This window comes from Cryptotermes secundus, unplaced genomic scaffold (genome assembly GCF_002891405.2).
Source record: "Cryptotermes secundus unplaced genomic scaffold, Csec_1.0 scaffold1475, whole genome shotgun sequence".
Taxonomy (NCBI): domain Eukaryota; kingdom Metazoa; phylum Arthropoda; class Insecta; order Blattodea; family Kalotermitidae; genus Cryptotermes; species Cryptotermes secundus.
Window position 1 is genome coordinate 857,555 of NW_019731600.1, and position 17,405 is coordinate 874,959.

General features: G+C 36.5%; 1 protein-coding gene across 3 annotated transcripts in view; it reads right to left on the minus strand.

Annotated features, from left to right (window-relative positions):
- Positions 1–6,575: 6,575 nt before the first annotated feature.
- The window catches only part of LOC111867295 (serendipity locus protein alpha), a 34,436-nt gene continuing 23,606 nt past the window's right edge, over positions 6,576–17,405 (minus strand). For all 3 annotated transcript variants that reach the window (XM_023857020.2, XM_023857018.2, XM_033752623.1), the window contains 5 exons: positions 15,732–15,933; positions 13,175–13,390; positions 11,028–11,114; positions 9,351–9,644; positions 6,576–6,982 (listed from right to left, as the gene is read on the minus strand). In XM_023857020.2, the coding sequence (XP_023712788.1) occupies positions 6,918–6,982; positions 9,351–9,644; positions 11,028–11,114; positions 13,175–13,390; positions 15,732–15,933 (864 nt within the window). In that variant the 3' untranslated portion in view covers positions 6,576–6,917. The remainder of the gene's footprint in view (positions 6,983–9,350; positions 9,645–11,027; positions 11,115–13,174; positions 13,391–15,731; positions 15,934–17,405) is intronic.

Here is a 17,405-nt window from a genome sequence, read left to right on the forward strand (position 1 = left end):
ATGCATTACAGAAGTCTTGAAAAAAAAAGGGAGAATAAGATGGGTTAAAAAATGGATTCGTAGAAGAAATTTGTATGGTGCATCTATTTATTTATTTATTGAAAGAATTGGCTGAAGAGGATCCTTAAAAGTACAGAAAACATCTCAGAATGAGTCGTGGGAAGTTTTATGAGCTTCTGGCTATGACAGAACTTTTTATTCATACGGACACTGCACTGAGAATGGCAACAACCGCCAGAACTAAGTTTGAAATAACATTACGTTATTTGACAAATGGTGATAGCTTCAGAGCCCTGCACCATTTGTACTAGTACAGCAAAACACAGTGTAGCCTGGATAACTAGATCACGATACCAAAGAGCTTTGAACATCAGGCAAGGAACTCCTAATAATATCCATTTTCCATTAAGGAGAAGAGGCGCAAAAGACACGAGCCATATTTGTTCAAGATTAAAATAAATATTGGATATAAATTTGTGAATAATTTTTAAATGTCTTTAATAAATCTAATGTACATCCCAGATCCGAGGCTTTGTGTTCATTTTCGTAACATGATGATTTTTTACGGTGAGGAGTTGTCAGCCCCACGCCCAACCCCCAAGCTGGAGGGCCACCCCTTGTCGGCTGTCCGCGACTGCTTATTCAATATATTCACAGCTTCCCTCCGAAACTGGAGGGCGTCTCCTCCATCCGCAACCTGAGGACGCGCCATGCCGTGGTGACAGGGACCCACCTAACAGTTTGGGATACACATGAAACTAGTTAGGTTGATTAAAATGTGTTTAAATGAAACGTATAGTAAAGTCTGTGTAGGTAAACATTTGTCTGATAAATTTCCAATCCAGAATGGTCTAAAACAAGGAGATGCTTTACCGCCACTCCTTTTCAACTTTGCCTTAGAATGTGCAATTAAGAAGGTCCAGGGAAGCCAGGTGGGACTGAAACTAAACGGACCACATCAGCTGTTGGTCTACGCCGATGATGTGAATCTACTGGGTGATAATGTAGATACCATAAAGAAAATCACACAGACTTTAATTGACGCAAGTAAAGAGGTTGGTCTAGAAGTAAAGACAGAGAAAACTAAGTATATGTTGCTGTCTCGTCACCAGAATGCAGGGTAAAATCATAACATAAAGATAGGAAACAGATGTTTTGAAAATGTGGCACAGTTCAGATATTTAGGAACAACGATAACAGATCGAAACCTGATTCAGGAGGAAATTAAGAGGCGATTGAACTCGGGTAATGCTTGCTACCATTCAGTCCAGAACCTTTTGTCTTCTTGTCTGTTGCCCAAAAACATATAGATTAGAATATACAAAACTATAATTTTGCCTGTGGTTCTGTATGGGTGTGAAACTTGGTCTCTGACATTAAGGGAGGAACAGAGACTGAGGGTGTTTGAGAACAGGGTGTTGAGGAGAATATTTGGACCAAAGAGAGATGAAGTCATAGGAGGTTGGAGAAAACTGCATAATGAGGAGCTTCATAACTTGTACTCTTCTCAAAGTATGNAATTCGGAAATTCTTGAGTAGCTCCAGAACTGGCGGCTCCTCAAGAAGGGCTCAGCTCCATGAGTAAGTAAGTAAGTAATGTACATCCCAGTATTAGCTAAAAGGTATAAAATCAAAATGTATATCCGTGACCTTGTAATAGTAGTTTCTGAACTTGCTGACAAAATTCCTTCTGACGATAGTTGTTTCTGACCGAAACAGGTAGAGGATGATAAATTAAAATATCAACATTTATCAATCACACCGGACGGTGTTTAAAAAATCTTATATACACTTATTTCATTTACATTCCATCTTGGGGCACTCATTATAATATCAAAATATAAATACTAACATAAGACACTCCAAAATTATTTTCAAACTATATGCTTAATTACAAATATCCAACCCTTGTATTAAGTTAAAACACATTACAACCTCTCGGCTTCACACGCCCTCAACTTGCAAGTTATAACTTGTTCAAGTTAGGGCAAGGACACACCAAGGAAATTGGCAACCACAAAGCAACAGCGATTTCCGGGAACAATTTACAGAAAGACTGAGAAACTCAACTTCCAGGCAATGGAGGCAATGGATTATGCCAGTCTTCTCAGAGTTGCACTGCCGCATGGTTTCCTAGTGTTAACCGGTCTATAACACGCTTCAATGAATCATCTGTTTAAGTTGGCATGAAAAGTTGACGAAGCTGCTAATTTTGTTTTTGTGCAGTTAATTAAGCTAAAGCCTGGTAAATATCACAAACGCCAGACTATGCTTCTCAGAGGGAAAGGTTCAGGGCATATAGTCTCAAACCAGGTATCAACATTAATCATTCTTATTTAAACCTACTTCTGCTGCTTGAATATCTCTATCCTCATGAGATTTGAGGTTCTTATATCAGTGACTGTGAAGATTACTGTCTTTTCGATGTGATGCAGTGTAGTTAGTAGGCATCTTCAGGATTGTATGGTGTCACATCTTCAGTTCCATCCTCTGCAGTTAACTCTTGCCACTTTCCACTTTCGTTTAAAACAGTTAATTAAATTCCCTGTGGATGTTGTTATTTGTAATATTCCTGTATTATATGATATGATTATTAAGATGTACTCTTCTCCAAGTATAACTAGAATGATCAAGTCAAGGAGGATGAGATGGACAGGGAATGTAGCACAAATGGGGGAGAAGAGGAATGCATAGGATATTGGTGGGAGAGCAAGAAGGAGAGAGACCAGTGGAAAGACTAAGACGTAGGTGGGTGAACAATGGATAGGATGGGATGGGATGGTATGGACTGGATCAGTCTGGCTCAAGACAGGGACCAGTGGAGGGCTCCTATGAACACAGTAATGAACCTTCAGGCTCCATAAAATGCTGGGAAGTTCTTGAGTAGCTGCACAATTGGTGGCTTCTCAGGAAGGGCTCAGCCCCATGAGTGAGTGATTACTATGATATAAACTTCTGTTACATATGCTGGGATGCCTCTTTTAGTGAAAATAACTAGCTGAGGGCTGGATGACTGGAGATTTGATTCCTACCAGGAGAGTAGGAGTAGGATTTTGCTCCTTACTACACATGACAAGAGTACCTGTGTGTGGGGGATGGAGATGGAAAATTAAGACATGGAAGGAGAACAACTCTCTGAAGTATGTTGGATCAGTAATAAGTAATGTTTGAACATGTGACTGAGATATTCAAAACAGAATCTCTATGGCAAAAATTGCAATAGAAATGTTACATGGAATCGTATGGAATAAGAATACGTCCAAGGAAATTTAGAGAAATATAAAGAGTTCTATCTTCTGGGATGTAAGGCTAAGTTGTCCACTTAACATTCAACCACTGTTCCAGAGGAATGTGCCACCTCCATCTTCATGGTCAAAGAATAAGCCAAGCAAGAAAACAGAATGAAGCAGGAAAGTGGGTAAAAAAATGTACTATACTTACTTACTCATGGAGCTGAGCCCTTCTTGAGAAGCTGCCAATTCTGCAGCTATTCAAGAATTTCCCAGCATTTTATGGGAACTGAAGGTTCATTACTGTGTTCACAAGAGCCCTCCACTGGTCCCTGTCCTGAGCCAGATCAATCCAGTCCATACCATCCCATCCTGTCTCTCTAAGATCCATTTTAATATTGTCTTCCCAGTGGTCTCTTTCCATCTGGCTTTCCCACCAATATCCTATATGCATCCCTCATTCCTTCGGTTTGTTAGAGAGGAACATACTGAGTTTCTTATGCTATTTTGGTGCACAAAAATGTTCTGTAAATGCTGCCATATATGACAGTCCCATTTTGAGCCTAGTTGAATAGTGGAACCAGAAGAAACGGCCGTTGCTGGGCAACAGCTTAGTAAACACCTTCTTGCAGCAACAGTTGAACTATTGGATGCAGTTTTTTATGTGGTCTGTGTCTTATCAGATATTAAATAGATATTGAAAGGAGAAAATAAGTGATTAGTTCTTCCAAAAACTTCTTGTTTGTATGGCAACCACTCTCACTTCTTGCAGCAAGATTTCACCACATAAATGGGATTCTGTATGGGTATATATATCAGAGACCAGTCTTCAAATAGTTAATCTTCTCATTCCTTACACTGTACAGAAAACCACACCAACTGTCTCCTGCATATAAAAAGTACATACAGCTTCATGTCAACCTATATGCCTTCATGTTGTGTTAAAAGGGTGAATTTCTGCTGCATTCTCAGTCATCAGTTAATGTTTGTGCAGAGTACATCCATATAGAATTAAGCCTTTCCACTCCAAAGTCAGTGAAAAATGACTTCACTGTGACAGAACAGAAGAATTATTTGTACTGTAAGAAAATTTCAAGCAGCACAGATCAGACTTGGACCAATTAGTAGATGAACATAGACAAGTTGACAGTGAGGTGGTACATGCTTCTGAATTAGTTATATGGTTAGCAGTGGTAAAAATTTATAAACTAAATATAGCAGACTTACTGTCATATTCAGTAGAACTGACATCTGGATCTTTACATAAAGCTTTTGAATCATATAAGTTTCAATAATAAATTTGTCTAACCATCACATCTGTGAGCAGTGAAAATTTATCAAGTTTTTCTTCAGAAATTACAATGAATGCCTGAATGGAAACATAAAAATGTATTTTAATGGCACTCAACTGAAACGTTGGAAAATTAAAGAAGTATGAATAACATGTTTCATGGAGGGCCTGAGGGAAATCATGATAAACATGCTGGCTAGCTGGTTTCCCAATCAAGTTTTGAAATGGAACAGAAAGGAAAACTGCCAACTACGACAATGAAACATTTGTTACTTTACATATCAAATGACGTTGCTCTGGCTGCTATGAATAACAATGGCCAAAACCTACTTCTCTGGTAGGAGTGCATGGAAATTTAACACTGCTAACACTACATTCCAACATTAGGCATGATCTTAAGCTAGTTGCACCCACCTCCTCAGTTTTCCAAGCGGCTGAATCCATCAAAGTTTTTTGTATGTTTCAGACCACCTCCATATGATCTGTATGTACAGCTTAACAACTTATATTTCACTATTGGAACAACACTAGCTGATTTGTATAGATCACAGAATGTCACTGTGTAGTATCCCTCATCTGCTCATCATACCCACTTTGTTTAAAAAAAAACATTCTTTCTGAACAACTGTGTTATTCTTTGAATTTTATGACATACAGATAAAACTACTATTAACTGCACTGTAAAGCAAGAATTTGATTATGTGGATGTGATTTATCTAAATTTCTGATTAACTGTAGTTTTGTGAAACCTAAGTTCTCAAAGCTGTCTGTCAAAAAGAGTGGGGAAAACTACATGTATGTACCCTTGTGAAATATTGTTTTGTTCATAATGAATCCAACAGTAGAGTCACAAAAATCTTTTACATCTGGGTGTACAGTGATATGAAAATATAAAAATAAATAATTCGGGGAAAGACAGAAAAATTGGAAGTTGAAAATGATAAAATGTCATGTCTTATGAACTGTTTGTCTCAGCTTCCTTACAGAATATAAAGAAACATATTCTTTCCATGTTCCCCTTCAATCTGAAATGTTCTAGTTCACAAATCTGGAAAATAGTCCCTAATCCAGAAGATTCATGTTCTGATAGACTCATTTATGACATGCTGATATATTCATTCCAATGTTTAGCATCCTGTTTTGTATGTCACTAATATGTAAATATGTCTGTTGATAAATAAGTTTAGTTTATTAGGATACTAAAGTGTTCATTCTCAATAGCATAACCATCACAACATCAGAATCAACTAAGTCATACCTCAACAAAAAGAACCAGAAACAAACTCTATTATGCTAAAAACATAGCATTTAAGAACATGACACATGGCCATTAACAACGTATACCTGCATATCAGTATCTACATAAAAGGACCAAGATTCAAAACATCAATATTTCATCCATTAAAACACATAAGTGTAAGATACAGAACTACAAAATGTTCTGTAAATGTAACTAGAGACACTTTTCTTTTCACATTAACACCTTGCATTGTTACAGAGCTCCGTACTGATAGATGAGACACTGCTAATGATGGGCTAAGTGGGTTACGTAGATATTATACTGCACCGGAAACTCGTTAAGCTGGACTGCATATAGTGATTAATAAAACCCATCTAGCTAATACAGCAGAGAGTAGTTCTTGAGAAGCTTGTCAAAATATTTCCCATCTTTTAAGGACCCCAAAAGTTCATCACTATGACCACAGGAGTCCATCACTGGTCCCTATAATGAGCCAGATGAATCCGATCAGCCCAGTTATTAAAATTGACTCTAATGTTATTCTTCCAGCTGTGTAAGACCATACATCGAGGGCTGTGCCATAGGTCAAGTGATGAGTCGCTGGCTTCCCACCGCAGCAGCCTGGGTTCGATCCTGGGTCTGGTCAAGTGGGATTTGTGGTGGACAAAGTGGCACTGGGGCAGGTTTACTCTGAGTACTTTGGTTTCCCCTGCCAATCTTCATTCCACCAATTGCTCCACAATCACCCTCACCTATCATCTGAGGCTGGTACAATAGGCCAGAAGGGACTTAGTCCCACCCCACTAGCAAAAAAAAAAACTATTCGTCTAATCTGATTCTTTCTATTAAATTTGTTATACTGGATGGCTTGTTATTTAAATAAATAGACAAAGGATATTTTGAGCACATAAGTAGTCACATCCATCAGTTCACTGGAAGATTTTGCAGCATTTCTTCTCCATAAATTTCGCGGGGCAGTTATGAAGTCGAGGCAACTTCAGGATTAAATATGGCATTATCATATCCTATCAGACCAAGTATGTATCAGAGTTGATATATTGATCCTAGCAAGTCCTCCATACTTTTATATTTCAAACTTCATTCTTCTAAATGTTGAACGTTCAGATGCTGTGACGCAAACAGTAGATACACACTACTACACTGTGGACACATTCTGGGTCATTAATGTACTCGATAGTGAGGTCAGACTCTCCAGTATATCTGAAATACAAATTCAATAAAAGAAAACTGCAATTAATTAAAACAAAAATATGAAATGTGCAGTCATATTTTATTGATGTACAGTTTTATGTATACTTATGTTAAATATATGTGATGAAGGTAAATTTTACTCAGATATTTACACACTCAAGTTTCAAGACAGACCCAATAATCACTTACCACATCCCACTACAGAATTGAATTATACACATTGTCATGAGAAAAATATAAATCTTCTTTTAAGAATAATGAAAATAACACAACAAACCTTTACCCAGTTTTTAATTACTGAGTAATAGGACTGTCCTAGATCGAAAAATATTTAAACTAGAGAAAAGAATCTGAAACAAATTATGGTACAGTGAAATGCTTAAAATGTGACACCCTTTACATGTGTTCTCACCATAAATGTTTATATAACTTGATCCTATAACCTTCCCATATGATTTTCTCATATTTGGCCCTTTTAACAAGCTCTCCATTTGAAAGGATTTCCTGTCTAAAATGTATGTTAAAAATAATACATAATATATTACCCACTTACGGTAGTTTTTGTTTCAAAATATGTGTATTTAACTTCCCAAGTCGATTTGCTTCTTCAGTTTCCCATATTTTCTTTTCCTTTATTTAAAGGAAATGAAGTGCAGTGGTGAGATGATGCTTTGGCTTAACTCTAAACATATAGCAAGCATGGTTCACAGAGTAAAGAATCACATTCTCTTATTACTCTCTTACTTAGTAAAGTGTCTTGGTATAAGAGAAAAACTTCATCATTTTTTCCCTTAAAATAATTTATTACTAAATTCAAAAGTTCTATGAAACATACTAATAAAGTATAGTAATAAATCAGTATGTGTCTGCCTGTTGCAGATTTCTTCCCTTAAATATGGGATATTTAAAATGTGATAATTAATGAAAATAAATTTTAAGAATATAAGAACACCTACATTGAACTTATAATTGAATTGCAGTGTATCAGGCTTAAACAGCGTAGGGAATTGTCTGATAGAATACAAATGCTCACATAAAATAAAACATTTATGGGAATGAATTATAACAATTAATGAGCAGAGGTTTGTGTGTAGGGTTTGTAAAGTGTGGAAACCCGTAACAGTGTTATAATTAATTGTAGCCAAGACTTGTAGGTTGTTAAATAAACCAATTAACCATCTGAACGGCATCTTCAGTGGCAAGAAAAACATGTTACAATATATATATATATATAGTTCCTTATAACTGTCACACTTCTATGTACACAAACAACAATACCCAGTAAACTATGGAACCTACACTAAAATTTTTTGAAGTCCTTGAGAGTGTGATATCTTTCAAAATATTCCCCAGGACACATGGCCGATTGATTTTTGCAGGTCTTACAATAGAAGTTCTGAAATTTTGTGTCTTGCATACCTGTTTGTCTCTGCAACAATGTTATTCAAAAACTCGTCATTGAAAAATAAACTAAAAATAATCCATGGGCTCTGCATCTGGTAGAAGGTTAAATTGTGGCCCTGCATTTTTAGTGAATGTGTATGCCTTGGGTTTCTTGTCACCCATCGTCACATTTTCCCACTCATCATCATGCATAACACTGGTTTCACTCTCACTCTCTTTCTGACATTTCGTTGCTGGATTCTTCACTCGCAGTTTCTTCTACATTTTCCAAATCCATCTGATCATCAGAGTCTATATCAATTTCTACATTTAACAAAGCAATAATTCACTCTTCGTTCTCAACACACATGGCATTATATGTCAGTTTTTTCATGACAGAAAGGCCCATGTATACAAGAACACGAAGCCATGTTGCTAACTCTGATACACAGTAATATATGCATGGCATTCATTGCTCAAGTAGTTCAAATTATGATTCCCAGATGGCACAAGAATGCAGACTAAACATTCATGATTAGAGTGGTATAGTATAGGTCATGTAGCGACGTATGACTGACTTATCATTGGAGAAACATGAAAGAAACTTTGCAATCATATATTGACATTTGTTTGTGGAAGGGCATACTCAATGTTGATCATATATCGACATACAATGGGAAAGGGTTAAATCACCTTTTAGTGCTTATCGTTTAAAGTGTTTGTTATTCATACAATCAATTTCTTCCCCCACTCCACATGCAAAGAAAAATGTCCTAAGGTTTCAGTGTGTATTTTAGAGACCAAAATTCTTGCTGAAGTAAGAAAGGTGGCATGCAGAGAAATCAGCATGAAATTCAACTGATCTCAAACTCAAGACATTTTGTATGGATTATATCACCAGTGACATTTCTTTGGTAGTAGTAGTTTAAGTTTACTTCTCAGGAAAGTTATCCTACTATAATACACAAATGACTCAAGAAAATATAGTAATTACCTGTTACTTCCAAATCAAGAGAATCATCCATTGAAAAGTGGAGCAAATTAGTTTCTGGATGCTTGTCCACATTTACTGATTCATTACGACTGAACATTCTTCTTTGGATTCTATGTGTAAGAGTATGGTATGCCATACTTGACTTCTGATGGTTCTCCTTCACTGTCTTGGGAGTTTGATACAAAATACTTCGCTCTTGACGCAATTTCATTCCTTTCTCAAGATAAGGTAGAAGAGCTGTACCACTCACCAGATGGGTGTCTTCCAGTTTCATCTCCTTGACAGCAACACCATCTGCAGGTAATACAATTTGTCAGATTTCTTGACAAAGCTCATTACACATCAAAATAATGAATGTACAGAGAATTTTATAGTTATGAACTATAAATTTTATATGGATCATTGTTTAATTGGGTTGATTTTTAACAAGACAAGCATACTGCATTACTCTTATTCTTTACATTCAAAGGCTCACATTTGTAGTTGAGTGCATTAAGAGATATGATATTGAGAAAAAATGCTCACTGTTATCTACTGCAACCATTCAGTGATTGTTGGACAATAAACTTCTAATTACAGATTCACCATAAGATATTAATATGTTCCGAAATGCTACACAGATCCTCAGATTTGCATGGTTTTTTTTTCACGTGGCTTAAGCAGTCAAAAGTGGTAAGCTCTTGTGAACTCAGTAATTAATCTACAGATTCCATAAAGGATGGGCATTTCTAAACCCCTTGAGCAACTATAAGCTTCTCAAAGACTATGCTCCAGGCAGTCAGTTTGCCAGTTGCTTACTACCAACAGAATCATCCATTAATAAGTGAGGCAAACAGGTTTTGTACCCTCATTCACATTATTACTGTCCCCACTCATGCACATTCATTAATGGTGGCACTGCAGAAAATTCACACTGTATTGTGCAACATATGAGCATGTAGTCAGTGTTTGTAGACACTTGCAGAATATAAGTATCTACTCATATCTTGTAGCATATTTCCACAAATCCTGTGCCAGATCAAGAAACAGCTACAACTGTACAAGGGGGACTCCCCTCCATCAAAAACTAAACTGAAATTTACCTGCCATCCCCTTTCTAGGCCTATCTCCCTTCTACAATATTCCCTTCTTTATGCTTCTTCCCTCTCATGTCTGCTGAACCCTGCCCTCAACCCATGGTAATCTCCCTGCCACTTGACCCACAGCAGAGAAGATTAAGTAGTGTTTGCCTGATGAGTATTTTGATGGGCAATCACTCTGGAACAGCAGCTACCAATGAGTTTTTTGGTGTATTCCATGGTCCTTAAAAGGGGCTAGTTGCACAACTTTCTAAGTCTACTGTCCCTACTGGCACAAACGAGGTACCAGCCTCCCTTGGTATTTTTGAAACGGAATTAACCCTGTAAGTTCTAAAACTGTATGATCCTTGACTGAGCATCTTTGAGAAACTGACTGACTGTTGGCTTCTCAAGGACACAACTCCAGCCAGCCGGTCAAGCTCAGCTAGACCAGGCCAGCCAGCCAGCCACCCTGCCAGACCAGCCCAGCCCAACCCAGCTGAAGCACCTTGTAGTATAATTTTATGCCAAAAATAAAATAAAATAAGAAAATAGAAATATTACACATTTACTACAATGTAGCTCATTGCATTTCACTCACAAATATAAGAGTATTTACCTGTAAATGTACATCTTGTTTTAGAACTGTTATGTGAAATATCCAATGGCAAACCATGAATACTCTCGGGAAACACAAGTGTATCACCTGAAAGCAAATATTTCAAACATTTATACTTTCATGTCGACTGCAGATCAAGAGATTTTACTTTGTGAAGAGTGAAAAAAATCAGCATCTTTGTTGGATGGTAGTAGGGCACACATAAAGAAATGTGATAGAACAGCCACCAGAAGCCATTTTGTAGAACTCTGACACCAACATAGTGGTCACAGTTTATCATCAGTACTGTGATTTTATTTAAATCAAACATTGATAGCAGTAGGTAAAAGGATCAAATTGAATTGTATAGATAATGGCTCTGTTAATATTCACAAAGCTGACCACATGTAACAGTCTGTAATTAAAACTGTTTCTGGTTGGTCTGTTCTTGTTTGACTAAAAATTTGACAAATTCAGCACACATCTCTTTCCATGGAAATGATTTGAAGTACAAGAGATATCCAGAAAGTAAAGATATTAGTCCAGGAAAAATGCAAGGGACATATTATTTTCAGAAATGGCAGTGCTGCCATGTGAGATAGGAACCGCATGAGAGGGTTGAGTTCACTGGTCACAGTCACGGCAACATTGTACTTACGGTATGTGTTTAAATGGTCATGTTGATTCAAAATCCCACCAAATGTGAGATTCGTGCAGTAATTCGATTTCTTCATGCAAAAGGAGAAACTACTGTTGAAATTCACCACCAACTTGTTTCTGTTTACGGTGAAGATATTACGAACAGGCAAAACATGGCAAAATGGTGTCGTGAATTTGAAGATGGAAGAAGTGATGTTCATGATGAAACAAGAAGTGGAAGGCCATCCATTGTCACTGATGAAATCATCCAAAAAACTGATGAAAACATTTGTGCTGACAGACGTTTAACCATCGATGAACTTCATCAATAATGTCCAGAAGTGTCAAGAACTGTTCTTCATGTCTAAGAGAGTAGGTGGGAGATTTCTATGATTCTGGAATAAAAATCTAGTTCCCAGGCTCATTAAGTGCAATTTGATTCATGGTGATTATGTTGAAAAATAAATAAAGGTGTATTGTAAAAGTGTTACAAGTAAATCCCTCCAAAATATGCTTCACAAATATATTCTGGACTTTGTATCTTTACTTTCCTGATATATATCATAGATGCAATAATGTTCATCATTAAAAATACAAAAAGAAAAGTTTACCATTTTTTACACTCACCTATTCAAAACCCTGCCGTTATATATCACATCAGTTTATATCTCATAAAATTCTAAAATATAAATTACATGTACCATCACATACTATGTGGAAAGGGAAAGATGGCAGAGAAAACAACATTTTCTTAGGCAGAAGGTGCAATCTCTGCACTTGTGCATACTTTGTCATCCCATTTGACTTCCCTGTAACTTTAAGACACAAATTACCCAGCAACAACTGTACTTCATCCACAGTCAAACTAGTTACTAAATGCAGCACCTCAAGCTCCTGCACTGATTGTGTGTGCTCAGTTTTGTCCAGTGGCACAAACTTGCTTCACATTGTGTAGTCTTACTGTGTGCATTATATTTAGTATGTCTCTAATCTTATACACAATCCTATATCAGCTTTCAAGAATAGTTTTATGTTCTTTCATATTATGATAGTTCATAAATATGCACCTGTGTCTATAATCAGTTTTCATTAATAAGTTATTGGACCCATGGCACCCATAAGACATATGCAATTCCTCCACATGAATACATCTGGGGGAATGGATTCAGATGTCCCTTTTTGGGTCAGTGATAATGAACCTAAATACATGTGATTTCTCAGGCCATGAATGTGAAAGAGTCAATGAAAATAATTCAGCATTGAGAAGCTCAGCACAACACTTATCAGTACAACAGTGGAAAAGTTAATTGGCTTATATTTATTCATCACATTGCTTTGATAATTCATGTTAGTTTTAAGTTAGGTTCTTAAGGCCCATAACAGTGATTTTCACTGCATCTTGAATGTGTGTATTCTAGTTCACCTCAACTCTATTTCACTGCTTGAAACTGCATTTTACCCAATTTTTATTAAACTGTATCTAAGTAGAATTTTAAAGACAGATGTGACATTCTTAATATTAAATTTACCTTCCTCCTTAAAGTTATTCACAGGAGCAGATCCACTGTCTTTTCTCTCCTCTAATGAATGAGCATGATTCACATGTTCCAACAGAAGAAGCTGAAGTTTCTTCATGTACGATACTATCAGTTTACAGCGCTTCAACAGTCGTGAAAGGTACATAGAATCATCAGAATTTGATCCAGAAAGGAAAACATCCATGGCAGCAGAACACTCCTTACAGGCTGTAAATATATTAAAAATAACATACAGTGTGGTTGCATTTTATAGAATTTGAAATAGCAGGATATAAAAATATGAATAAAATCTCATTTTATGCACAAAGTTTTAAATAATTCGAATCCCAAAAAATTCTACAAGAATCTCATGTGTGTCAAAACTTGTCTTCGATTATGCAAGTTTTGAATCAGGAAAGCCTTCAGGAAAGCATAACAACATAAAGTGTGACCATGATGTACATCGCTGGAAAAATAAAAGTGTCACCTATTACCACTGTAGTTTGGTGACAGTAAATGCCTGGGCACCATGCCATAAAACTCTCAGCACATTTCTTTCCTTTTTTAGTTTACAGTGCTTTGTCACATAACTCCATGGAACAGTTTTTCCTGCAAATCTAACAGTTTCTCAGCTTCACAATTAATTCCCCACTTTTTATGGAACCCAAAGGTCATTACCAGGTTCACAGAAGCCTGTCACCAGTCCCTGTCCTGAACCATATGAATCCCGTCCACACTTTCCCCCCTATATTTATTTAAGATCAATTTTAATATTATCCTCCCACTTACACCTATGTCTTTCAAGTGGTCTCTTCCTTTCGGGCCTCCTCAGCAAAATTCCATACACTATCTTGTCTCTGCCATGCCCCAACTGTCTCATTCTACTCGGTCATCCAAATGATACTTCATAAAAAGTTCTGACACAGTCCTTCAGCCCAGCTCACCATTTACTGCTAGTGTAGAGCCAAAAAAAAAAACTGATCCCTGAAATATGGCACCAACAGCACAAGTCAATTTCCAGCTCACCACACCACACTAGTTGCTGCAAGGTTTCTTTGGGGAGCAATAGATTTCCAACACTAAACTAACAAAAATTTTAATGGAGTAAATTTAATGATGAGATTGCAGACTTTGGAGCAATGAAATTAAAAAATAAATGCAGGAAAATCTTAAATGAACTTTGCTCTGTATAACAAAAACTGCAGATGCTTCAGAAGAAAATTCTTCTAGAAGATGTGAAGAAGAAAAAAAACATACTTTGGTGCAACAACAGAGTTAGTCTGCAGGATTTGAGGTTCTCAGAGCAATTGTTATGAACGTTCCATAAAGTCAACCAAAGTTTCAGAGGAGCACATCACCTTCACCTTCACCTTCACCTTCACATTCAGGGTCAAAGAATAAGCCAAGCAAGATCATAATCCCCCAACTCCACTCCCTCGAATTTCATATGCGACACAAATAATTTTTCCTTAGTACAGATCTTCAAGTAAGTAGTCAAATGCTGTACAACTGCTCAAAGGATTAATTTTTGATAAGGAATATAAGATTTATCAGTTGCCACCACAGAAGACCACCATGCCCAAAAAGATAAATTCATTATGTAACCTATTTCTTTTTTATCCTTTTTAATGATCTACCTCCCATACATTTTTTATATATATGAATAGTTAATATGTATTTATCTGTGAATTTGATTTGTTTCATTCTGGTCCGTCACACTAACAATATCATGAAGAGTTAAACAGTTTCATCTAGCGTGACTGGTGAAGATTTTTCTTATTTCAATTACTTATGAGCTTAAATATTTCGGTCTTCAGAGACCATCATCAGAGGGACACCTTTACGTCAATACAGTTGGACGTTACTATTACAATATATGTTCTGAACATTAAAATATATACATATAATATTAATAATATACAATTGGGTATAAAATCTAAAGTTTTTACAACTACAGCTGCTGTTCCAATACATTAAAATATTTGTAATTGGTTTGTTAAGATTTTATTGGAATTTATAAACCAAGTAGTTTCGTGTCGTGTTTCTTATTGTTTCTCTTGGCGGGGTGCGGCTTGTGGTGCGCTGTGTTGTGAAAAACAGTAAAAACAACACAATGTGCCACAAACCCATACAGGACAACATCAAAGAACCCTCTTCTTGAGAATGATAAGGCGGCACACATTTGGCCCCCCGCCAACCGAAACATGTAAGGGCATAAATAATTGAAATGAGAAAAATCATCACCAGTCACACTAGATGGAACTGTTTAACTTTCATGATATTGTCTGTAGTTTATTTAAGGACGCTGTCGGTAGCTGAAGCTATATAGCATTGAATGGAAGGATGACCAGTAAGAAATGAACTGCACAGGATGGGGAGGGTAGTGATCATGCCCAAATCTGAGATATTATCCTGACATTTACTTGAAAGAACTGAGGAAACCCACAAAAGGAACTCAGGATGCTTGATGCCTTGGCTGAGATTAAAAATGGGTACCTCCTGAATACACATCAAAATGTGACCACTTGAGCAATATTCTTGATATTATCAGTTAACACATGTGCCTTACCATGGAATAAATCATCAACTGCCTTTTCCATTTTCAATTCTGGAGGAAATGTCTTCATTCCAAGAGTGCTTACATACAAATGTTTCACCAATTTTAACGATTTCTTCTGAATACCATATAACAAAGTCTTCAGGAATGGTTTCTCTCCCTCAAGAGAAACTTTCAATGTCGCCACCATCTGAAGCACTTCTTCTAGGGCAACCTGAAAATAAAGAGCATTTAGACAAGTCCAAAACTAACAGCTTATCTGTAATAGAACCCGAAGGGTTGTTAACAATTGGACATCATTCAGAGCCAGTTTCGCCCACTTATCTTTAATGTTATCCTTCAATCTCCTCCTCATAACCATCACTAAAAACTCATTATGATCTGAAGTCAGTCTAATTAATTACTTTAGGTGAAAAGGAAACTACAGGGAGATCGAGAAGTCACACACATCACACTAAGCAATTATATTTTGTTGGTTTAATGCACAAACACAGCACTTACGATCAATGTTTATAACCTTACATCTTATAAATGCAAAATCAAATCATGTCTTTATAACACATGCTCGAAATGGCTTCCCTGTTCAGCAATGCATGAGCGAGTTCTTTTTACCATGTTTGAGGCCAATTTGTGAAGCACCTGTAAACTAATACTCTGAATCACCATCATAATGTTCCTCTTAAGGTCATCCAGTGTATGCAGATTGTTTTTATAGACAACTCCTTTGAGGTATCCCCAAAGGAAAAAATCTGCAGGTGACAAATCAGGCAAACGCAGGGGCCACAATCGCACAAGAACTGCATGGTTACATTAGATGTCTGACATGTGGCACCATCTTGCTGCAACCAACATTCACATTCATCAACTTCAAGAATCGCAATAAACTGTGTAATGATGTCTTGTTACACTGGACTGTTGTTTCAAAGAAAATTGGGCCCACTATTCGACGACATGATACAGCACACCACACTCCAATTTTCTGACAGTGCAAGGCTTTTCATGTAACACATGTGGATTTTCAGATGACCAAAGCCTATTGTTTTGACTGTTCACGTAGCCACTAAGGTGAAACCACACTTTGTCAGTGAGGAAAACCTGATCAAACTCTTCAAGTCCATGGTTGCCACAATGAAAATTCATTGTTCTTGGAAAACATGTCTGTCACACAATAAACAAAGCTATACTGCAGATGTCTTATGACCGATACACAACCGATTGCGTTTCTGCTCGTTGTTAGTACTCCTACAGTACCATCTAGTGGTAGGAAATATATTAACTGCAATACAATTTATAACAACTTTTATTTTGATGTGTGTGACTTTTCAGTCGCCCTGTACTTGTTTCACTGTAAGTGCACTTAGATGGCCAAATGAAACATGACTCATAATAATAATTCAATTCAATTCAATTCTTTATTATTTATTTATGTGCCAAGTCAACAGCCACAAGGCCAATTACAGACTTAGCACATTGTAGATGAACGTAATTACGTGTAAATTATACAAACATTAGACAAACACATTATGTCAAAAATAAGTTACAGGCAATTTATGAAGAAAAAGTAAACAAACAAGCTAATAAATGATAATAATAACAATAATAATAATAATTCCATTATCATAAAACTAAGTGTTAGTTAGAAGTGCAATAGAAACAAATATTTAATTAATAATAATAATAATAACG